A 25,487-nucleotide genomic window follows, 5' to 3' on the forward strand; every position below is an offset into this window, starting at 1 on the left:
ATACTCCTGTTGAAATTTTGTGGGAATATGGAGCATACCCCTCAAAATACGTTGCAACAGGTGGTCGATCAGGTGCAGGTCCTGACTCGACAATTTAATGATTTGTCCATTAAAATGCACACCTCCCAGGCTGCTGGTGGAGCTCCCGCAGCAGCAGCACCTGCAGGGGTTAAGGAGCCGAAAGTAAATCTCCCGGATCGTTTTTCTGGAGATCGCTCGCAGTTCTTTTGTTTCAAGGAGAGCTGCAAGCTATACTTCCGGCTTAGGCCTCAGTCTTCTGGGTCGGAGATTCAGCGGGTGGGCATAGTGATTTCCTTGCTACAAGGAGACCCACAGGTCTGGGCATATGGGTTGCAGCCTGACTGTCCGTCGCTTAAAAGTGTTGATGCTTTTTTTACGGCACTGGGCATGTTGTATGATGACCCTGACAAGACGGCCTCAGCCGAGGCTCAGATTTCGATCCTTAAGCAAGGGCGAAGGCCAGTTGAGGTTTACTGTACGGAGTTTCGGAGGTTGGCCCATGATACCCAGTGGAATGACCCAGCCCTGAGACACCAGTACCGAAGAGGTCTTTCTAACCAGATAAAGGACCAACTGGTACAATATCCCTTGCCTGATAGCTTGGATCAGCTCATGCAGTTATCCATCCGGGTGGATAGACGGCTGAGAGAGCGTAGGCTTGAAAGGGAGACTGAGATTTCCTTCCTTCCCAAGGGAACCTCAGACTCTGAGGAATTTTCTGAGGAGCCTATGCAGATTGGGGCTACCCGCCTCTCCTCGCGTGAGAAGACGCGGAGGAGACAGCAGGGGTTGTGTTTGTACTGTGGGAATAAAGGTCATGTGGTAGTATCATGCCCAGAAAAGCCGGAAAACTTCAGGGCCTGAGGGTGATGGGAAATATCCTGTCAGGCCAGAAGTCAGAATTTCCCAAGAAGACTTTTATCATTCCGGTGACCTTGAAGATCCTCGGTCAAACTGTCAAGACTGAGGCCTTTGTGGACAGTGGGGCCGACGGGGTTTTTATGGACCGCCAATTCGCCCTGAAACACTCTGTTCCCTTAGTACCCTTGGCATCGGAAATTGAGATTTGTGGGTTAAACGGGGAACCATTATCCCAAGGTAAAATTACCTCTTGCACTAGCCAGATTTCTTTGTTTATTGGAGCCACACACTCTGAAAAATTGTCCTTTTATGTGACTGTCTGTACTTTTGCCCCATTGGTGTTGGGGTTACCCTGGTTAAGGGCCCACAATCCTCAATTTGACTGGGTCTCTAGGGAGATTCTTAGTTGGGGTACTGATTGTTTCAGGAGATGCTTGAGCCTTCCAGTCAGGCTCTCGCAGCTAAGTTTGCCAGGATTGCCAGGGTGTTATGCAGATTTTGCGGACGTGTTCTCCAAAAAAGTTGCAGAGGTACTACCTCCCCATCGCCCCTATGACTGTGCCATTGATTTGTTGCCAAATGCTAAGCTTCCCAAGAGTAGGTTGTACTCCCTGTCACGTCCTGAGACTCAGGCTATGGCAGAGTACATTCAGGAGAACTTGGCTAAGGGATTTATCAGACCTTCACAGTCTCCAGTTGGGTCGGGGTTCTTCTTCGTGGGTAAAAAGGACGGTTCGTTGCGACCCTGCATCGACTTCAGGGAATTGAACCGTATCACGATTAAAAACTCATACCCACTGCCTCTCATTTCGGTCTTGTTTGACCAGCTTCGTACTGCCACCATTTTTTCTAAGATTGACCTACGCGGTGCGTACAATCTAATCCGAATAAGAGAGGGGGATGAATGGAAGACTGCCTTTAATACCCACTCAGGGCATTATGAATATTTGGTGATGCCTTTTGGGCTCTGTAATGCCCCGGCAGTCTTCCAGGATTTCATGAATGATGTGCTCAGGGAATATTTGGATAGATTCTTAGTTGTATACTTAGATGACATCCTAATCTTCTCCCATTCCCTGGAGGAACATCGGAAGCATGTACGCTTAGTCCTCCAGAAACTCAGAGACCACCGGCTTGGGGCGAAGCTGGAGAAGTGCGAATTTGAAGTTCAGCAAATCGCATTTCTAGGATATATTATCTCCCCAGAAGGTTTCCAAATGGAGGGTTCCAAGGTACAGGCAGTCCTGGATTGGGTGCAGCCCACTAGTTTGAAGGCGCTTCGGCGTTTCCTGGGCTTTGCAAATTTTTATAGACGATTTATCGCTGGGTTTTCGTCTATAGTGGCGCCCTTGGTGGCACTCACTAAGAAAGGGGCGGATGTTGCTCACTGGTCTTGTGAGGCTAAAGCGGCTTTTGCCCGTCTCAAAAGGGCATTTGTTTCGGCCAAGGTGCTGCGACACCCAGATCCAGAGCGTCCTTTTGTGGTGGAGGTGGATGCCTCTGAGATGGGTATTGGGGCAGTGCTTTCTCAGATGGGAGTGTCTGATAATCGCCTTCATCCCTGTGCTTACTTTTCCCGTAAATTTTCGCCTGCCGAGATGAATTATGACGTGGGTAACCGGGAATTGTTGGCTATTAAGGATGCACTCGAGGAGTGGAGACACTGGCTTGAGGGGGCTAAGTTTGTGGTCTCAATTCTCACTGACCATAAGAATCTGGCATATTTAGAGTCAGCGAAGCGTCTCAATGCCAGGCAGGCACGATGGGCTTTGTTTTTTGCTCGCTTTAATTTTTTGATAACATATCGCCCTGGGTCAAAAAACATCAAGGCTGATGCGCTCTCGCGGAGTTTTGCTCCAATCAAGGAGACCACCGAGGAGCCGTTGCCCATTGTTTCCCCATCATGTATTAAAGTGGGCATTACCCAGGACCTCTTATCATTAGTCCTTAGAGCACAGGAGCAGGCTCCTCCAGACCTTCCGGTAGGTCTTTTGTTTGTGCCTCCTAGGTTAAGACAGCGAGTGTTCCTGGAATTCCATGCCAAGAAGTCGGCAGGTCACCCGGGTATTGCCAGAACTCGGGAGTTGCTATCTAGGGCGGTGTGGTGGCCCTCGGTGGCTAAGGATGTGGATCAGTGGGTTCGGGCATGTGACATCTGTGCCCGAAATAAGACTCCTAGAGGGGTTCCTGTTGGCCCATTACATCCACTCTCTATCCCATCTAAGCCATGGACCCACATTTCAATGGATTTTGTGGTGGACTTGCCCAAATCCTCGGGGATGACAGCCATCTGGGTTGTCGTTGACAGGTTTTCGAAGATGGCGCACTTCGTTCCACTGGTTGGGCTGTCATCAGCCAGACGCCTGTCTGAATTATTTATGCTGCATGTTGTGCGTCTCCACGGGTTGCCACTTGATGTGGTCTCTGACCGCGGATCCCAGTTTGTGGCCAAATTCTGGAGGGCATTTTGTTCCGATCTCCAGATTTCTGTCAGCTTGTCGTCAGGCTACCATCCGCAGTCTAATGGGCAGACTGAAAGGGTGAACCAGTCCTTGGAGCAGTTCCTCAGGTGTTATGTCTCCAAGTGTCAGACTGACTGGGTTGCTCATCTGTCCATGGCGGAGTTTGCCTATAACAACGCGGCTCACTCTGCTACAGGGATCTCTCCCTTCCTTTGTGTGTATGGGCATCATCCTAAGGCCAATTCTTTTGACCCCCTGGACTCCACGCCTGGTGGTTCCTCTGTGGTTTCGGTCCTTAGAGGTATTTGGCGGAAAGTGAAGAAAGCCCTTGTGTCTGTGTCATTAGTGACCAAAAGGGTTTTTGATAAGCGGAAAAGACCCTGCAGCTTCAAATTAGGAGACTTCGTCTGGTTGTCTACCAAGAATTTGAAGTTGAGACAGCCATCTCATAAGTTAGGGCCCCGGTTCATCGGCCCTTATAAGATCACCAGGGTTATCAATCCGGTGGCATTTCAGTTAGATCTGCCCCGTTCTTTGGGTATCAATAAAACATTTCATTGTTCCCTTTTAAAACGGGCGATTAGTAATCCTTCTTCCAGTGGAAGACCTTCCCCTCTTCTGATACGTGGCCAGAGGGAGTTTGTTGTTGAAAGGATTCTTGACTCCAAGGTGGTTCGGGGTCGGCTGTCATTTTTGGTGCACTGGAAGGGGTATGGCCAGGAGGAGCGGTCGTGGGTGCGCAGTTGTGATCTTCATGCCCCCAGACTGATACGCTCTTTCTTCTCGCAGTTCCCCGATAAACCCGGTGGTAGGGGTTCTTTGACCCCTCGTCAGAGGGGGGGTACTGTTAGGGTCTCCTGCCCTGTGCTGCCACGTCGTCATGGCAACCGGGAGACAAGTGCTAGTGGAGTAACCTGAGCGCAGCTGATACTCCGGTTCGGGTCTTTTGCTGTGCAGTGGTTATAGGCTCTGTGCACGGCAGGGGATCCGGTGCTGGTTTTTGTGCTCACAGTCTGTGAGGTCTGAGTGGGGCGTGGACAGCACCTGCTTTATATGGCCTCTTTTCAGGGTAAGCAGATGCTGCTGAATCTTTGTTGGTTAGTCAGTTCATGAAAGTTAGCCAGTACTGTGTAGCTTTGTATTTGTTTGTTGCTTACTGCAAATAGGCCTGGGGATTTGGTATTACACTCTGCCAATCCAGACCTAGCAGTAAGACTGGAGTCAGTCGTTTAGCTTGCTGGGGTTCTGTTACCACTCTGTGAACTTAGCAAGTTTGCGGCTGTATTCTAAGACTTGCCTGTCTAATCCTGTCTCACTGTGCTAGGTGTCAGGGGTCAGTTTAGTGGCAGTAAGCTAAAACCTGTGCACTGCAAGTGAGAAATAGGATTGTGGAGACTCTCCTTGTGTCTATCATTCCATCTCTGACCAAGGAGTTTACTGCCACACCCGTTGGTAACCCTTTAGGGTTTTGCTGTTGCCCTTAGCAACAGCATTTCGGGTTCTCTATGTATTAAAACACAACATCTTGCTTTTTCCATCTGTGCAGTTCTAATACAAAGGAGATACCCAGTTCCTTAGCCTCTGGGCTTCTCTGTTCACTTTGTGTGTATTTTGTTACCCTATTACCTTCTGTGTACGTTATGTCATATTCCCCAGTTTGTCTGTGAGTCCATTTGTTTTGCATAACAGTTCAAACACCAGTACATTCCTGCAGACACTGGAGTGCATAACAGTTCTGACACCAGTACTTTCCTGCAGGCACTGGTGTGCATAACACACTACTGCAGGTAAATATTTATATAATATAATGAATGACGGACCTGCTGGACACTGTCAGCAGAATGCGTTTATAGAATAAAAAAAAAAAACACCACAGGAGTGTTTAACTTTTTCAGGCAGACAATATACTGGTGGTCACTGGTCAGTCACACTGGCAGCAAAAGTGTGCACTGTACTCCTGCTATAACTGCACCCCAGTCTCCCCCACAATTCAGCTGTGTGAGCAGTGAGCACTCAGCACAGTCAGATATACATAGATGATATTATCATGCAGCACACTGAGGCTGAGCACAGATATGGTATGTGACTGTGTATCGTTTTTTTTCAGGCAGAGAACGGATTATATTAAATAATAAATAAAACTGGTGGTGGTCACTAGTAACTATCAGCAAAACTCTGCACTCTGAGTACTCCTAATGCTCCCCAAAATTACTAAGTTAGTAGTAAATCAACTCAAGTGTCTCTATCTATTCTAACGGAGAGGACGCCAGCCACGTCCTCTCCCTATCAATCTCAATGCACGTGTGAAAATGGCGGCGACGCGCGCCTCCTTATATAGAATCCGAGTCTCGCGATAGAATACGAGCCTCGCGAGAATCCGACAGCGGGATGATGACGTTCGGGCGCGCTCGGGTTAACCGAGCAAGGCGGGAAGATCCGAGTCTGCCTCGGACCCGTGTAAAAAGGCTGAAGTTCGGGGGGGTTCGGATTCCGAGGAACCGAACCCACTCATCTCTAGGTAAAACTATTTACTGTTCTCTTTTCAAGTATATATCAAGGTGTGTACACAAGGTGAGATCCTTGCTATGCCCAATTTTGACTATGCGATTTCCCTTGAACTCCCCCAGAGCCCAGATAGTACAGATTTTGACTATCTGTACTTTCCATTTTGTCTATGTACGATTTTGACTATACTTTGTACTAGATAGTACACTAGATAGTCAAGACTGACTTGCCTGCACAGTCTCTCTAGTCCTGCGATACCGACCCTGCGGGAGCGCACATCAGGATCGAAACGGTATCGCAAGCTGCCTAACACCTTGAATCAGTAGCTGATCTTGCCACGGGCAAGCAGGACTTTTGGCCGGGGCGCCGTCTTCCGGAGGGCGCCGGCGCCATCCGGGGGGCGCCGCACCATGGTAAGATCCGCCGCAGCTGTGCCCCCCGCTGCCGCTGCCTGCTGTGAAGGTTTCCCTTCGTGGAGAGGACCTTTACGGTAATGATGTGCGGTGCGCGTTGACGTCATCGCGCACCGCACACCAAAGGTCCTCTCCACGAAGGGAACTAGACGCTTAGAGTCTAGTTTTCCTTCGTGGAGAGGACCTTTGCTGTGCGGTGCGCAAATTAACGTCATCGCTCACCGCACATCCTTTCAGCGGCGCTACTACAGTACAGGAGGCGTGACTGACCACGCCCCCTGTATGAAGCCACAACCCCTATTGCCGCCCGGGGTGCAAAAAGCCCCTAAACCGGCCCTGCCTTGAATGTGCACTAACTTTCCGTAAGATATTGACTATGTAGTCAAAATCTTACAGATTTATCTCACCGTGTATGCACACCTTTAGGCAGCTTGTGATACCGATTTGATCTCGATGCGCGTTCCCGTGGGGTCGGTATCGTAAGGCTAGATAGACTGCACAGGCAAGTCAATCTTGACTATCTAGTGTACTATGTAGTACAAAGTATAGGCAAATTTGGCACTTAGTCAAAATCTGTACTATGTGGGCTCTGGGGGCGTTCAAGGGAAATCGCATAGTCAAAATCGGGCAAAGCAAGGATCTCACCGTGTGTACGCATCTTAACACCTTGAGATATGCACTAACTTTCCTTAAGATTTTGGCTATATAGTCAAAATCTTACCAATTTATCTCACCGTGTGTACACACCATATACCCTATGTAATTTATTATGATAAACTAGAATAAATTAACAAACAAACAAACAAAAAACAAACAAAGAACAGCCATAGATTCCAATGCAAAATTTCCCCAGTACTCTATTTTTAAGGAACATTGTAGGGTACTTACTGTATTTAGTGATTCTATCCTTTTAAACCCACAAATTCTCAGGCATACTGTAACTAACCCTTAGGCCTCATTTAGAGTTGGGCAAACGTCAGTCCCTCCATGTACGATGCACTTCTTCTTACTGTGCGTGTGCACCATAAGTGACAATGGGGGTGATTCAGACCTGATCGCTGCTCCGCGTTTTCACACAGCTGGGATCAGCCATTAACTGCGCACGCGTATGCATCGCAATGCGCACGCACGTCGGCAAACAACAGGCATCGCCGAACAGCGACAGGTTGGTGTGAGAATTAGAATCGCACAGCCATTGGACGCTGACTGACAGGAAGAGGCCATTTGTGGGTGGCAACTGACCCTTTTCTGGGAGTGTCAGGAAAAAATGCAGGTGTTCCCAAGCGGTTTCAGGGAGCGTATGCAGTGGCGCCGAGAGGGGGGGGGGGGTACAAATTACCTGGGCCCAGGTCTGATGGAGGGGCCCAGGCCCATGCCTCCTTTGATTTGGCCATGCCCCCTGAAAAGTACCTGGGCCCAGCCAGGCTCTCTACTGCCCTAGCTGGGAGGCATGCCATATTCCTGGGAGTGGGTGCTGCTCATGTGCTAGAGACGCCACATAAGAAGTGTGGCCATGCCTCCTGCATGCTGTGATCACACCCCCTCCAGGGGGGTGGGGGGACCAGAAAGTTGTTGTACTGGGGCCCAGGATTTCTCTTGGAAGCCCTGAGCGTATGTGGTTCTCATCGCACTGGAGGAGTAAGTCCTGGTCTGCGCACAGACTGGGCACACTGATAAAAACCATTCACTGGTGAGTGAGGATTTGCAGCTGTCCGCTGACTGAAGGATTTTTTAGCAGCTCGGCGTACACATTCGCATACCGTCCAACATGACCCATTCCATTAGGTACAAAATGCTCTGTTCCTGGACTTCCCTGTTCATTTCTTATTTGCCATCACCTGTGAAGAAACAGCTTTCTTCTTATTTAGCTAGTTCAACACAGGTGATGGAAATCATAAATTAATAGGGAAGTCCAGGAACAGAGCATTGTGTACCTAGTGGGGCGGGTCATGTTGGAGGGTCTGCATGCGATTGGACACTTGCACAATGAAAATACACTCCCCTTGGGCGGCAACTATCTGATCACAGTACAACAATTTTATTAGCCCAGCAATCAGGTCTGAATTAGGCTCTATGTGTACATCTGTGTTACAGATTTGCTTATCCCTGACCTGTATCTCCTCACACTGGGAGAGCCTTGCTCTACCCCCTGCCTCTGCAGTTCCATGATCACTTGGGACTAGGTCCCCACATATATGGTCAGGATGGGTGCTCTACACAGTGATTACTATTGCACATTACATCACCTCTGGATCCTTCCAGGTACTGGGGCATCTATTTACACAGTAAAGGCTCAGGATAACCATGGAACCTGCCGGAAATAAGGAGACAATGCAAGTTTTCTTCATGTCCATCAAAGATAAGGAAACGATAAAACAGTGGATACACTTTTAACATCTTATTGTTATCTTATATATCTTATATATCCTTTACCACTTTCTATATGATGTGTCGGGTATCTAATCTCGGATCCGGTCTGAAGATCGACAGTGTCTAGGTCGACAATGTTTAGGTCGACCACTATAGGTCGACAGTCACTAGGTCGACATGGATGGAAGGTCGACAGGGTTTCTAGTAGTGATGAGGAACCCGCTCATCACTAGTTTCTAGGTCGACATGTGCTAGGTCGACAGGTCTAAAGGTCGACATGAGTTTTTAAAAAAAAAAAAAAATCTTTTTTTTAATTTTTTCATACTTAACGATCCACGTGGACTACGATTGGAACGGTAAAGTGTGCCGAGCGAAGCGGTAGCGGAGCGAAGGCACCATGCCCGAAGCATGGCGAGCGAAGCGAGCCATGCGAGGGGACGCGTGCACTAATTTGGGATCCCGGTCACTCTACGAAGAAAACGACAAAAATAAAATCAAATCCTCATGTCGACCTTTAGACCTGTCGACCTAGCACATGTCGACCTAGAAACCCATTCGACCTTCCATCCATGTCGACCTAGTGACTGTCGACCTATAGTGGTCGACCTAAACATTGTCGACCTAGACACTGTCGATTTGATGAACCACACCCATCTAATCTTTAGATAATAAAAATTCCACTAATATAACACTCTCTCAAACTATAGCGGCTATGGCATATTTCATCTAATAGTACAAGACACATAACTGATATTCAGTATATGTACTGTATATGCCCCAGGAGAATTACATAAGCAGGGACCGGACCTATACCCATTGTTTATGGGCAATGGGTGAGGAAAGTCTGACAGTGAATTCATGAAAATAGATGTTTAAGTTCCACAATCAAAATGCTTTAAGTTTATTATTTAGGATATTTTTATGATTAGCAAAGTATGGATTTGAAGAGCATGATAAAAGTAAGGCCCATACGGTTATTATTCATTTTGGCATCATCATGTAATTATGAACCAACTTTAAAACCCAGAGGTGCGATCAAATGCAGTGTCTCTTATTGTTTTCTAATTAGATTTACAACATTGATCATTTACGAGCTTGCTTGTACTAAGTGTTGCTACTATCATGGCTTGGAAGAAATGTGCGCTAACCTTCAGGAAGACTCCGCCCATCGCAGAAAGTGATTGGTTTGCTGAGCTTTCTGGCGACTCCAGGAACCGGAGGATAAAGCCGCAAGGTCTCCTTTATAAACGTTGCGGTGTACGTCATTTTTCCAAGGTCTTCCCTAGTAACATATATAGAGCAACAACACTTATGAGGGCTGTTACCGTCAATGCAAAACAGAACTGCTAAACGTTTCACAATGTAATATTATTAGAGATGAGCGCCTGAAATTTTTCGGGTTTTGTGTTTTGGTTTTGGGTTCGGTTCCGCGGCCGTGTTTTGGGTTCGAACGCGTTTTGGCAAAACCTCACCGAATTTTTTTTGTCGGATTCGGGTGTGTTTTGGATTCGGGTGTTTTTTTTCAAAAAACACTAAAAAACAGCTTAAATCATAGAATTTGGGGGTCATTTTGATCCCAAAGTATTATTAACCTCAAAAACCATAATTTCCACTCATTTTCAGTCTATTCTGAATACCTCACACCTCACAATATTATTTTTAGTCCTAAAATTTGCACCAAGGTCGCTGTGTGAGTAAGATAAGCGACCCTAGTGGCCGACACAAACACCGGGCCCATCTAGGAGTGGCACTGCAGTGTCACGCAGGATGTCCCTTCCAAAAAACCCTCCCCAAACAGCACATGACGCAAAGAAAAAAAGAGGCGCAATGAGGTAGCTGTGTGAGTAAGATTAGCGACCCTAGTGGCCGACACAAACACCGGGCCCATCTAGGAGTGGCACTGCAGTGTCACGCAGGATGGCCCTTCCAAAAAACCCTCCCCAAACAGCACATGACGCAAAGAAAAAAAGAGGCGCAATGAGGTAGCTGTGTGAGTAAGATTAGCGACCCTAGTGGCCGACACAAACACCGGGCCCATCTAGGAGTGGCACTGCAGTGTCACGCAGGATGTCCCTTCCAAAAAACCCTCCCCAAACAGCACATGACGCAAAGAAAAAAAGAGGCGCAATGAGGTAGCTGACTGTGTGAGTAAGATTAGCGACCCTAGTGGCCGACACAAACACCGGGCCCATCTAGGAGTGGCACTGCAGTGTCACGCAGGATGTCCCTTCCAAAAAACCCTCCCCAATCAGCACATGATGCAAAGAAAAAGAAAAGAAAAAAGAGGTGCAAGATGGAATTGTCCTTGGGCCCTCCCACCCACCCTTATGTTGTATAAACAAAACAGGACATGCACACTTTAACCAACCCATCATTTCAGTGACAGGGTCTGCCACACGACTGTGACTGATATGACGGGTTGGTTTGGACCCCCACCAAAAAAGAAGCAATTAATCTCTCCTTGCACAAACTGGCTCTACAGAGGCAAGATGTCCACCTCATCTTCACCCTCCGATATATCACCGTGTACATCCCCCTCCTCACAGATTATCAATTCGTCCCCACTGGAATCCACCATCTCAGCTCCCTGTGTACTTTGTGGAGGCAATTGCTGCTGGTCAATGTCTCCGCGGAGGAATTGATTATAATTCATTTTAATGAACATCATCTTCTCCACATTTTCTGGATGTAACCTCGTACGCCGATTGCTGACAAGGTGAGCGGCGGCACTAAACACTCTTTCGGAGTACACACTTGTGGGAGGGCAACTTAGGTAGAATAAAGCCAGTTTGTGCAAGGGCCTCCAAATTGCCTCTTTTTCCTGCCAGTATAAGTACGGACTGTGTGACGTGCCTACTTGGATGCGGTCACTCATATAATCCTCCACCATTCTATCAATGTTGAGAGAATCATATGCAGTGACAGTAGACGACATGTCCGTAATCGTTGTCAGGTCCTTCAGTCCGGACCAGATGTCAGCATCAGCAGTCGCTCCAGACTGCCCTGCATCACCGCCAGCGGGTGGGCTCGGAATTCTGAGCCTTTTCCTCGCACCCCCAGTTGCGGGAGAATGTGAAGGAGGAGATGTTGACAGGTCGCGTTCCGCTTGACTTGACAATTTTGTCACCAGCAGGTCTTTCAACCCCAGCAGACTTGTGTCTGCCGGAAAGAGAGATCCAAGGTAGGCTTTAAATCTAGGATCGAGCACAGTGGCCAAAATGTAGTGCTCTGATTTCAACAGATTGACCACCCGTGAATCCTTGTTAAGCGAATTAAGGGCTGCATCCACAAGTCCCACATGCCTAGCGGAATCGCTCCCTTTTAGCTCCTTCTTCAATGCCTCCAGCTTCTTCTGCAAAAGCCTGATGAGGGGAATGACCTGACTCAGGCTGGCAGTGTCTGAACTGACTTCACGTGTGGCAAGTTCAAAGGGCATCAGAACCTTGCACAACGTTGAAATCATTCTCCACTGCACTTGAGACAGGTGCATTCCACCTCCTATATCGTGCTCAATTGTATAGGCTTGAATGGCCTTTTGCTGCTCCTCCAACCTCTGAAGCATATAGAGGGTTGAATTCCACCTCGTTACCACTTCTTGCTTCAGATGATGGCAGGGCAGGTTCAGTAGTTTTTGGTGGTGCTCCAGTCTTCTGTACGTGGTGCCTGTACGCCGAAAGTGTCCCGCAATTTTTCTGGCCACCGACAGCATCTCTTGCACGCCCCTGTCGTTTTTTAAAAAATTCTGCACCACCAAATTCAAGGTATGTGCAAAACATGGGACGTGCTGGAATTTGCCCATATTTAATGCACACACAATATTGCTGGCGTTGTCCGATGCCACAAATCCACCGGAGAGTCCAATTGGGGTAAGCCATTCCGCGATGATCTTCCTCAGTTGCCGTAAGAGGTTTTCAGCTGTGTGCGTATTCTGGAAACCGGTGATACAAAGCGTAGCCTGCCTAGGAAAGAGTTGGCGTTTGCGAGATGCTGCTACTGGTGCCGCCGCTGCTGTTCTTGCGGCGGGAGTCCATACATCTACCCAGTGGGCTGTCACAGTCATATAGTCCTGACCCTGCCCTGCTCCACTTGTCCACATGTCCGTGGTTAAGTGGACATTGGGTACAGCTGCATTTTTTAGGACACTGGTGACTCTTTTTCTGAGGTCTGTGTACATTTTCGGTATCGCCTGCCTAGAGAAATGGAACCTAGATGGTATTTGGTACCGGGGACACAGTACCTCCAACAAGTCTCTAGTTGGCTCTGCAGTAATGATGGATACCGGAACCACGTTTCTCACCACCCAGGATGCCAAGGCCTCAGTTATCCGCTTTGCAGTAGGATGACTGCTGTGATATTTCATCTTCCTCGCAAAGGACTGTTGAACAGTCAATTGCTTACTGGAAGTAGTACAAGTGGGCTTACGACTTCCCCTCTGGGATGACCATCGACTCCCAGCGGCAACAACAGCAGCGCCAGCAGCAGTAGGCGTTACACGCAAGGATGCATCGGAGGAATCCCAGGCAGGAGAGGACTCGTCAGAATTGCCAGTGACATGGCCTGCAGGACTATTGGCATTCCTGGGGAAGGAGGAAATTGACACTGAGGGAGTTGGTGGGGTGGTTTGCGTGAGCTTGGTTACAAGAGGAAGGGATTTACTGGTCAGTGGACTGCTTCCGCTGTCACCCAAAGTTTTTGAACTTGTCACTGACTTATTATGAATGCGCTGCAGGTGACGTATAAGGGAGGATGTTCCGAGGTGGTTAACGTCCTTACCCCTACTTATTACAGCTTGACAAAGGGAACACACGGCTTGACACCTGTTGTCCGCATTTCTGGTGAAATACCTCCACACCGAAGAGCTGATTTTTTTGGTATTTTCACCTGGCATGTCAACGGCCATATTCCTCCCACGGACAACAGGTGTCTCCCCGGGTGCCTGACTTAAACAAACCACCTCACCATCAGAATCCTCCTGGTCAATTTCCTCCCCAGCGCCAGCAACACCCATATCCTCCTCATCCTGGTGTACTTCAACACTGACATCTTCAATCTGACTATCAGGAACTGGACTGCGGGTGCTCCTTCCAGCACTTGCAGGGGGCGTGCAAATGGTGGAAGGCGCATGCTCTTCACGTCCAGTGTTGGGAAGGTCAGGCATCGCAACCGACACAATTGGACTCTCCTTGTGGATTTGGGATTTCGAAGAATGCACAGTTCTTTGCTGTGCTGCTTTTGCCAGCTTGAGTCTTTTCATTTTTCTAGCGAGAGGCTGAGTGCTTCCATCCTCATGTGAAGCTGAACCACTAGCCATGAACATAGGCCAGGGCCTCAGCCGTTCCTTGCCACTCCGTGTGGTAAATGGCATATTGGCAAGTTTACGCTTCTCCTCCGACAATTTTATTTTAGGTTTTGGAGTCCTTTTTTTTCTGATATTTGGTGTTTTGGATTTGACATGCTCTGTACTATGACATTGGGCATCGGCCTTGGCAGACGACGTTGCTGGCATTTCATCGTCTCGGCCATGACTAGTGGCAGCAGCTTCAGCACGAGGTGGAAGTGGATCTTGATCTTTCCCTAATTTTGGAACCTCAACATTTTTGTTCTCCATATTTTAATAGGCACAACTAAAAGGCACCTCAGGTAAACAATGGAGATGGATACTAGTATACAATTATGGACTAACTGCCGACTGCAGACACAGAGGTAGCCACAGCCGTGAACTACCGTACTGTACTGTGTCTGCAGCTAATATAGACTGGTTGATAAAGAGAAGATGTCTATGTAACTATGTATGTATAAAGAAGACTGAAAAAAATCCACGGTTAGGTGGTATACAATTATGGACGGACTGCCTGCCGAGTGCAGACACAGAGGTAGCCACAGCCGTGAACTACCGTACTGTACTGTGTCTGCAGCTAATATAGACTGGTTGATAAAGAGAAGATGTCTATGTAACTATGTATGTATAAAGAAGAATGAAAAAAAACCACGGTTAGGTGGTATACAATTATGGACGGACTGCCTGCCGAGTGCAGACACAGAGGTAGCCACAGCCGTGAACTACCGTACTGTACTGTGTCTGCAGCTAATATAGACTGGTTGATAAAGAGAAGATGTCTATGTAACTATGTATGTATAAAGAAGAATGAAAAAAATCCACGGTTAGGTGGTATTACAATTATGGACGGACTGCCTGCCGAGTGCAGAGACACAGAGGTAGCCACAGCCGTGAACTACCGTACTGTGTCTGCTGCGACTGGATGATAAATGATATAAAAAATATATATATATCACTACTGCAGCCGGACAGGTATATATTATATATTATATAATGACGGACCTGCTGGACACTGTCTGTCAGCAGAATGAGTTTTATTTTTATAGAATAAAAAAAAAAAAAAACACACAAGTGAAGTCACACGACGAGTGTTTATCTTTTTCAGGCAATCACAATATAAGTATACTACTAACTATACTGGTGGTCAGTGTGGTCAGGTCACTGGTCAGTCACACTGGCAGTGGCACTCCTGCAGCAAAAGTGTGCACTGTTTAATTTTAATATAATATGTACTCCTGGCTCCTGCTATAACCTATAACTGGCACTGCAGTAGTGCTCCCCAGTCTCCCCCACAATTATAAGCTGTGTGAGCTGAGCAGTCAGACAGATATATAATATATATAGATGATGCAGCACACTGGCCTGAGCCTGAGCAGTGCACACAGATATGGTATGTGACTGACTGAGTCACTGTGTGTATCGCTTTTTTCAGGCAGAGAACGGATATATTAAATAAACTGCACTGTGTGTCTGGTGGTCACTCACTATATAATATATTATGTACTCCTGGCTCCTGCTATAACCTATAACTGGCACTGCAGTAGTGCTCCCCAGTCTCCCCCACAATTATAAGCTGTGTGAGCTGAGCAGTCAGACAGATATATAATATATATAGATGATGCAGCACACTGGCCTGAGCCTGAGCAGTGCACACAGATATGGTATGTGACTGACTGAGTCACTGTGTGTATCGCTTTTTTCAGGCAGAGAACGGATATATTAAATAAACTGCACTGTGTGTCTGGTGGTCACTCACTATATAATATATTATGTACTCCTGGCTCCTGCTATAACCTATAACTGGCACTGCAGTAGTGCTCCCCAGTCTCCCCCACAATTATAAGCTGTGTGAGCTGAGCAGTCAGACAGATATATATAATATTATATATAGATAATAGATGATGCAGCACACTGGCCTGAGCCTGAGCAGTGCACACAGATATGGTATGTGACTGAGTCACTGTGTGCTGTGTATCGCTTTTTTCAGGCAGAGAACGGATTATAAAGTAAACTGCACTGTCCTCACTAGTAAACTCTCTCCACTCAGTCTCTACACTTCTACAGTAACAGTACTCCTCCTAGTCAGCTCCAGTAAATCTCTCTCAGTCTCTTATAATCTAAATGGAGAGGACGCCAGCCACGTCCTCTCCCTATCAATCTCAATGCACGTGTGAAAATGGCGGCGACGCGCGGCTCCTTATATAGAATCCGAGTCTCGCGATAGAATCCGAGCCTCGCGAGAATCCGACAGCGTCATGATGACGTTCGGGCGCGCTCGGGTTAACCGAGCAAGGCGGGAAGATCCGAGTCGCTCGGACCCGTGAAAAAAAACATGAAGTTCTGGCGGGTTCGGATTCAGAGAAACCGAACCCGCTCATCTCTAAATATTATACTGTATTACTATATCAGTGAGGGGCATTTATGGAAACTTATGCATGGAAAAATATCATGTAACCCATAGTACTCCATAGTAATTATTACAGCTTTCCAGTTTAGGAAATGAAGGCAGTAGTGTTGTGGGCATGTTTGCAGCCATATTTGCTATGTACCATTTTTTATAAATACCTCACTTACTCTACACATTTAAATTATTAAAATTTAATAATCTGACAAAATTTTATAATCAGTCAGATTATTAAAATGTAATAATCTGACTGACAGGCAGCATCGTTGAGGGGGCTGGGAGGGAGCGGGGGGAGGCACACGTTTCTAGAAACGGGGGCGTGTCGCCCTGTTTTCTGGGAGGGAAGAGCCACACAGACTTCCTGGCCTTGCAGCCCCAGGCTTACTCAGCTGGCTGTCTGGTCGTGATGTTGGAACCCAGCTTGTGACGCCGGTTGCAGTGCAGGGATAGCAGTTACATGCAGGAGGCGTCTCTTCTACTGAGACGTCTGCTGCATGCCCCTCCTAGAAACCCGACGGAAATTCAATGCTGCTTAAATGTAACTGAATACATAAACCCAACGCTCAAATACATCTCTGATGTTTTTGGATCTACGCATGCGCAGAAGCCGGCTTGCACACACGTAGATCATGTGCAGTGCCCCAAACACCAGCATAATTTACATGGTGCTGGCGTTTGGGGGCACCCACAGGCAGCGTTACAGAAAAAATGGCGTGCATACCCTGTTTTCTGGGTGTTCTAAAGCCAGTGGCTGTGCCCTCGGATGCAATATCTAGACTTTAGTAAGGCATTTGACACTGTCCCACATCGCAGACTGCTAAATAAACTTGAAAGTGTGGGGGTGGATTATAGAATAGTTAAATGGATAAGAACCTGGTTGCAGGATAGTAAACAGACAGTTGTAGTAAAGGGAGTGCAATCTATGGAGGGAAATGTTACCAGTGGAGTACCCCAGGGATCTGTACTCGGACCAGTTCTCTTTAATATCTTTGTGGGTGACATTGCAAATGGTATTGAGGGGAAGGTATGCCTTTTTGCAGATGATACAAAGATATGCAACAGGGTAGACACACCAGGAGGGGTAAAACAAATGATTGATGACCTAGCTAGGCTTGAAAAATGGTCAAGAACGTGGCAACTACAGTTTAATGCTAAATAATGCAAAATCATGCACTTGGGTCTCAAAAACCCAAAGACTAAATATAGTATCAAGGGTACTATAATGGAAACTACTGAGGAGGAAAGGGATTTAGGAGTCACTATTTCAAGTGACTTAAAGGCAGGAAAGCAATGCAACAAAGCAATGAGAAAGGCAAGTCAGATGCTTGGTTGCATAGGGAGAGGAATCAGTAGCAGGAAAAGAGAAGTAATAATAATGCCACTGTATAGGTCATTGGTGCGGCCCCATCTGGAATACTGTGTCCAGTTCTGGAGACCATATCTCCAGAAGGATATAAATACATTAGAGAGTGTACAAAGAAGGGCAACTAAAATGGTGCATGGCCTACATCACAAAACTTACCCGGAAAGGCTAAAAGATCTTAACATGTATAGTATGGAGGAGAGAAGGGAAAGGGGAGACATGATAGAAACTTTCAAATATACCAAAGGTTTTAACAAAGTTCAGGAGGGAAACATTTTTCAAAGGAAGAGAAGTATTAGAACTCGAGGACATACACTGAGACTGGAGGGAGGCAGGTTCAGGGGAAATTTAAGGAAAAATTATTTCACAGAAAGGGTAGTGGATAAGTGGAATAGCCTCCCATCAGAGGTGGTAGAGGCTAAGACTGTAGAGCAATTTAAACATGCTTGGGATAGGCATATGAATATCCTTACAAAGAATTAAGGTTCAAAAAGGGTTGCGATTACCTAAAGGATAAAAAAAAATGGGCAGACTAGATGGGCCAAGTGGTTCTTATCTGCCGTCAAATTCTATGTTTCTATGTAATATCTCTGGCTTCAGGAGCGTGATTCCATGGTCATCTTGAGTTACTCAGATGATCAATGCTCAAGCTGATAATGCTGCGTATTCGGATGCAGCAGCAGATCACAGAAGCCGGCAGTGGGCGTCTTTCTACTACAGACTCCTCCAGCTGCTTTTGCGTATTTTAGCACAGCCGCTGCATACTAAGACTCAGTAACTGTAGCTATAGCGCTTATCTCTGAATCAGGCCCTCAGTGATCTTAAATACAGGTATAAAAGCTTTTCTCTAGAACCAAAAACACTGGAAAACGGACAAAAATGGTTGTTCAGACAAACTGGTTAAGCCCATTTATCTGAATGACAATTTTCCAGTGTTTAGGAGCAAATGGTCAATTGTCATTTGCTCTCATCCATTATCAGATTTTCATTCCAATCAGCCAGATCTGGCAGATGATCTGCCAGATAATTGAAGAGTGTATGCAGAGCTTTCATTTCAGTGTAAAATCAAAGCTGTCCAGTATTTGCCGTATGCAAAAGCAGCTCCAGGATTATCTCTGCATGCAAACATAAATAAATAAACAAATAAACAAATAAAACAAATGTATCTATCTGCACCCCTGGCACGGTTTCTCCTAGAAGTACAAAGTTCTCTTTTGTGCCTTACTTATTTGCTCCTAATGCTGCATATGCTGCACTGTGATGAGCACTGCTACATAACCTAATAAGGACTGAAATGCCCAGGGCAGTGTGGGGTAAGTAAAGTGTTATTTTCAAATGTATTTGGGCATCATTTAGGCAAATTATGGGAAAAAAATCATATACTCAATTATTGTGGGAATAGATGCCATGCCTGTATACACTCTACATATTAATATTTGAATTGTGTAAACTGAATAGAGATATCTGTTACAGCTGATTCCCACCATTCCACTGTGTCCCGATCTCCCAGGACCTCTCTGATCTCCTCGTAACACCTCTCCTGATACTCGGGGTACTTGGACATACAGTATATTATCCAGGAGATTGCAGAGGCTGTCGTATGATGTCCCGCAAACATGAATGCGTCCACCTCTGATCGCATTTCTTTATCACTCAGATGTGTGCCATTTTCATCCTAACAAAACATAATATATGTCAAATAGAGTTATAATCTGAGTCCTGCTTGTGGAACCATGAGCTTCAGAGGACTAGTTATTCCAGCAGAGGGGGTGAACCATGTGGCTCCTACTGCAGGCATAGGACTGCCCCAGTTAGCGATTTGGGAGAGATGGATTTATTAAAGATAGTGAAGAATTCTTCCCACTTCTAACACCATCAGAACATAATAGATGACTGCTAAGAAAACTCTGGGGTATAATGTAGTATTCTTCAAGTGGTCCATATAAAGGTATTTTTAACATCATTAATTTTTTTACATTAGTATGTTTTTGTTTCAAATTGCCTTATTTCCAAACAAGTGTAAATTACAATTACAATAAAATACAACATACAAAGTAATACATATAGGGCCTGATTCATAGGCGTGCAGGGGCGCAGAAAGAGGACGTCTCAGGGCTTGCACAATGAGCTGAATGCTAGTGCTTAAGGGGGATGCTGAAACAAGTATTTGCATATTATCGTACCCGCTACTCCGGCAACAGGCGCTAGAGCAGACGCAGTAGTAGTTCTCCATCATGTCACTCTGGAACAGTCATGGGGGCACTCCCTTTAAATGTAGGGGTGGGTGGGAAAATGAGTGGAGATTCCTTACTGCAATAAGTGGTAATGTGAGCGGGCAGACATTGGGCTGGGGAGAAAAGGGCATATTGCGGATAATTAAATTGCCCTCTTTAATAAGTGCAATTAACCCAATGCTTGGGTTTTGATCTTACAAAACAACAACATGAGTCAGGCTCCTCCCCTAGAGCCAAAGCCCCTTTTTCAGATGGGCGCGATGCATGTCTGCCGCTCAATATGATATATAATGTTCTATCTGGTGCCATAATCAGTATCTTGAGTCTTACTCCAGGCTTATGCTCGGTGTATGATGCCCAGTCTTATATCTGGACCTACTGTACATCTGGTGTTCAGTTTAATATGCAAGCACAGTCCAATACTTAGACCCATATCTGTGTCAAGTATAACACATAGGGGCATATGCATCAATGCATGGAGAGTGATAAAGTGGAGAGAGATACAGTACCAACCAATCAGCACCTGTCACTTTACAGGCTGTGTTTAAAATGACCATTGGTAGCTGATTGGTTGGTAGTTTATCTCTCTCCCCATAGAGTCATATCTGGTACAAATTGTAATACAGATCTGTATCTAGTGCAGTGGTTCCCAAACTGTGTGCCGTGGCTCCCTGGGGTGCCTCGGGACACTTGCAGGGGTGCCCTGGGTTGGTGGTCCAGGGCCAATTCAAATGCTGGTGGCTGTCAGTCATAAAATATGGGGACAAACAGAAGCACATCTTGTCCCTCACCACAAAATTGAGCCTAAGGATGACATATAAACACAATCTACTTAAATTAATATTTCTTATTAAATCTCTCATTAAGAAATTATTGGCCTAGGGGTGCCGTAAAAAAAATTCTGATACTCTAGGGCACCATGATTCAAAAAAGTTTGGGAACCACTGATCTAGTGTCAAGTTTGGTATGCTGACCATTATCTGGCACTATCTGAAATAAGATTGATATGCAGATCTATAGTGTCAAATATGATTTGTAAATATATTAGTGCCTACACTAAAGCTATATATACAATTCTCGGGCCAACATGTCAGATATCGGGGCCACTGTCCCAAGAATTGCTTAAATAAAGAATTGAAATTTTATATGCCAACTTTGTAAGCTGGGACTTGGGTCCTAACAAACGGACAATCTTTCCACTATTGACTATTGTTATCACTGCTGCGAAGAAAATTCTCCTACGACAATGGGTTCCTGCATCGCCACCTTTGGTGGGGAAGTGAGAGCTTTTCTACTGCAGCTGTTATATATTTTGACAGACAATGCGTAATTCCTCTTGAATCAGGGGTTCAACAATTTTATAAGAGGTGGGGGCAATTTATTGAGTATTTACCTCCTCAGGAGCAGACCCATATTTTGAAAGTATTCAAACAGACTACCTGTTTCTACACCACCAATTAACTTAATGTTTGACTAAAGGGGGGTACTCACGGAGCGATCGCTGCTTAAAATCTAAGCAATCTAACTAGATTGCTTAGATTTTAAGCACGATCGCTCCGTGTGTACCCCTACAGAGATAGCGATCGCTGCTGCTAGATTGGCACAAATCTCTCTCACATCGGCCAGTGAGTACTGGCATCCTATTTGGCCTAATTTGGCCTAATTAGCTTATGATTCGACCCTTGGACCCTTTATAGTGTCTATTAGGTTTTTTCTTTGCTTTTTATTTGATGCTCCACCGGACTTTTCTTCTCTCTTTTTTTTATTTCTTCTTACTTTCTTTTCCCTTGAATATTTTTTTGACATTTGCTGTTGCTGTTACTATTTATGAACTGTTAGTATTTCTACTTTTATTCTCCTCTGGATGGTGGTGGTGGTGGTGGTGGTGGTGGTGGTGGGGGTGGTGGTGGTGGCGGAGGGAATATATTGGTAATTATCCATAACGGCTGATCTCATAACAGTTCAGTTGGTTTACTATATCTGTTACATTCTCAGCGATTACTGCATTTGTGTGGGTTTATAGAAACTTCTTATTTCATTGGTGTATACGATGTTCCTTGGCAATGGAAGATAAGTATGATTTGTGATAGATGTTTTGTCTGTTTCTTGATTATCTTTATCAATAAAAATAATTTTCAAATACCTGTCAGTTGTGTACCTAGCTTAATTTGTAGAACAAAGGCCCCCATTTATCAAGCCTTGGAGACTGATAAATAGCACAGTCAACGCCTAACTGACAAGTTACATGCTGTGGGGTAGATGTATTAAGCCTGGAGAAGTGATAAAGCAGTGATAAGTGCAAGGTGATAACGCAACAGCCAATCAGCTTCTGTCAATTTACATATTGGAGCTGATTGGCTGGTGCGTTATCACCTTGGGCTTATCACTGCTTTATCACTTCTCCAGGCTTAATACATCTGTGTTTGAAAAATGACAGTTAGGAGCTGATTGGTTGGTACTTTATCAACGTGCTATTTATCACTCTCCAAGGCTTGATAAATCTGGGCCTTTATCTGATACCAGGTATAAAGAATGATACGTGATACCAAAAAAACACTTAATGGCTCTCAGCCGAGTCTCTCACTAATACCCCTTTTCCACTAGCTCCTTAAAACACGGGTAAATGCATGGGCGCGCGCATTTACCCGTGTTTTTCCCTAATGGAAAAGGGTCAACCTGCAAATTCCCGGATCAAGTGATCCGGGAATCTTACCCGGGTAGCTTGCCGGGTTGAACAAGCTGTCTAGTGTGAACGGGAGCCATGTCGAGGCGACAAGGCTCCCGTTCACAGTGTATGGGAGGGCGGCGCTGGGAGATCATGTGATCTCCCAGCTCCGCTGCTGCCGCGTCACTAGCAGCGTCACCAACCCGGCAATTTGCAGGGTTGGTGAGCGCTGTGGGAAAGGGGGGCTGTAGCACGGGTTGCAGCCATGTCAGGTGACACGGCTGCGACCCGTGCTACAGTGGAAAAGGGGTATTAGCTTCCTCTGAATCAGGGCATTGTGTAATGGATGGAAGGGGGCACACTGTAAGGTCTGGGTATGAATTGTAAATCATTTTGAGGATGGTTTCTCCTTTTTTGTTACAGTAGTTAATCTAAAGTAAGTTAGTATGCATGCGGTATGCAGACCAGAAGCTAGCATTGGCGCATGTTGGAATATACTGTACACATTTATAGGAAACAGCAGTATACAATATAGTAGCACAGAACACTGGAGGCCTCTCACCTTTGTGCATAGAAGTATATCAAGAAAATCCAAATGTCTCTTTTGCCTGATTTTGTCCAACTCTCTCTCACTTTTCAGAGCTTCTTTTCTCTGTTTTATTACTCTGTCTAGCTCAGCAAAGAAAACACGAATGTTATGTTCATTATTGGGCTGAACCAGTATTCATCATAATGCAGTAAATGAATCCACACAATAAGGAATTATTTAATATGTAGTATACAGCCTCTCAGTCACTAGAAGCCGATGCTTCATGTATATTTGGCTATAAGCTGCCTCACTTATGGACGCTTATTCAGGCATATATACCCCAACTGTCCTGGTTTCAGTGGAACAACCCCAATTTGCTCACTTTGAAAAGGGTTCCGCCCCAATATCTTGGAGACTGCACTGCCCAATCCTGCCAATCATGGCATCCTGCAGGGGTGTAGTATGATATGCCGGCGGTCAGGCTCCCGGCGACCAGCATACTGGCGCCGGGATCCCGACAGCCGGCATACTGAAGACGACCCTCCTGCAGGGGCAGTAACACATATTGGCAAATGTGGGGGATATTTCTACTTAAGTAGGCAGAAAATCTGTAAAAGTGGGAGTGACTGGGTAGAAAGTGGGTGTATTTGGGTGATTATGGTGCAGAGGTTGGACGGTTGTGGTGGGGTTTACATTTTGCTTCATAATTGTTGCGGGGTATGTATTTGGGATAACACTGTGGGGGGATTTAATTGTTTTGAGCACAGCATTAATAAATGTCACAATTAAATTGTTTTAGGAGTCCATTAATTATCGAGGCTTTTCGCGCAAAAAGCACAGGGTTTAGCCGCGTCTAAAGTCTGGTCAGACCGCCCGTACCACAGACTTTTTGCACATTTTTGCCCACCACCCGAGGAGGCTGCAAGCAAAACTGTGGGCACCTGCAACACTTGCACCCAGTCGGAGCAACAATTGAATTGCTACATCGGAGGCAAAAAACAATTGAATACACACGCTGTAAAAAAATATATAAAAACCAACTTTCCAATCTGAAGTTAATTAGTGACCCGCAAACAGGAATCATAACTGTCATTTATGAGATGTTAATGGCATTGACTGTACTTAACGCTTCCTTCCAATTTCCTCCTCCATGGTGATTGAAGTGGCACAAACAACTTACAGAAGCTGCTACTTTTAAAGGTTAATTTAATATTTTAATAATATCTATAATAAAAGTAATGCATAACTTCCAACTGTTCGATTTGTGCTCAGAATGTTTGTCCCCCTCATGACAGCGGGGAGGTTTTTAGACACCATGGTGAATGGTGCCTGACGCATCTGAGGCAGGTGTCTCTAGGAGCACAGTAAACAGTGAAGGAACTTTGAGCCTATATCAGATTTGTAAGTAAAGCAAAAAAAGCAAGCAACTTTCTGTCAGGAAAAAAGCATGTTACCATGCACGGTGAGCAAATACATTTATATTTTTTCTGTGCAGAGTAAATAATGGCTGCTTTTGCATGTAGCCCACAAATATTAATGCAAGGTTCACACTAGATGACATGCTCCATGAGCAATATCGTTAAAAATTTCCCCTTGAACTTCCCAGAATCCCAGAACAAATTATATTGAGCGCACACACTGAGCGATTTTTACAAACGATTAATGATATACAGGAGTCATCCGATACTAGGATTTTTCAGCAACTGGGTAGGAATTACAGGGGGGTCGATTGTCATTTGTTTGTAGCGCGCACATTGAACGATATGTACCTTATCGTTAACAACATAGGGGGCCATTCCGAGTTGTTCGCTCGTTATATTTTTCTCGCAACGGAGCGATTAGTCGCTAATGCGCATGCGCAATGTCCGCAGTGCGACTGCGCCAAGTAAATTTGCTATGCAGTTAGGTATTTTACTCACGGCATTACAAGGTTTTTTCTTCGTTCTGGTGATCGTAATGTGATTGACAGGAAGTGGGTGTTTCTGGGCGGAAACTGGCCGTTTTATGGGTGTGTGCGAAAAAACGCTACCGTTTCTGGGAAAAACGCGGGAGTGGCTGGAGAAACGGAGGAGTGTCTGGGCGAACGCTGGGAGTGTTTGTGACGTCAAACCAGGAACGAAACTGACTGAACTGATCGCAGATGCCGAGTAAGTGTGGAGCTACTCAGAAACTGCTAAGAAATGTCTATTCGCAATTTTGCTAATCTTTCGTTCGCAATTTTGCTAAGCTAAGATTCACTCCCAGTAGGCGGCTTAGCGTGTGCAAAGCTGCTAAAAGCAGCTTGCGAGCGAACAACTCGGAATGAGGGCCATAGCCAAAATT

At 45.8% G+C, this 25,487-nt stretch overlaps 1 protein-coding gene across 1 annotated transcript in view; it reads right to left on the reverse strand.

The window, feature by feature from the left end:
• LOC134957595 (cytochrome P450 4B1-like) overlaps nucleotides 1-25,487 on the reverse strand; it is a 64,023-nt gene that overhangs the window by 16,734 nt on the left and 21,802 nt on the right. The window contains exons 7-10 of the mRNA XM_063939608.1: nucleotides 23,199-23,305; nucleotides 19,222-19,412; nucleotides 9,781-9,914; nucleotides 8,509-8,573 (exon numbers count right to left, since the gene is read on the reverse strand). Of these exons, the coding sequence (XP_063795678.1) occupies nucleotides 8,509-8,573; nucleotides 9,781-9,914; nucleotides 19,222-19,412; nucleotides 23,199-23,305 (497 nt within the window). The remainder of the gene's footprint in view (nucleotides 1-8,508; nucleotides 8,574-9,780; nucleotides 9,915-19,221; nucleotides 19,413-23,198; nucleotides 23,306-25,487) is intronic.

Source organism: Pseudophryne corroboree, chromosome 9 (genome assembly GCF_028390025.1).
Source record: "Pseudophryne corroboree isolate aPseCor3 chromosome 9, aPseCor3.hap2, whole genome shotgun sequence".
NCBI lineage: Eukaryota > Metazoa > Chordata > Amphibia > Anura > Myobatrachidae > Pseudophryne > Pseudophryne corroboree.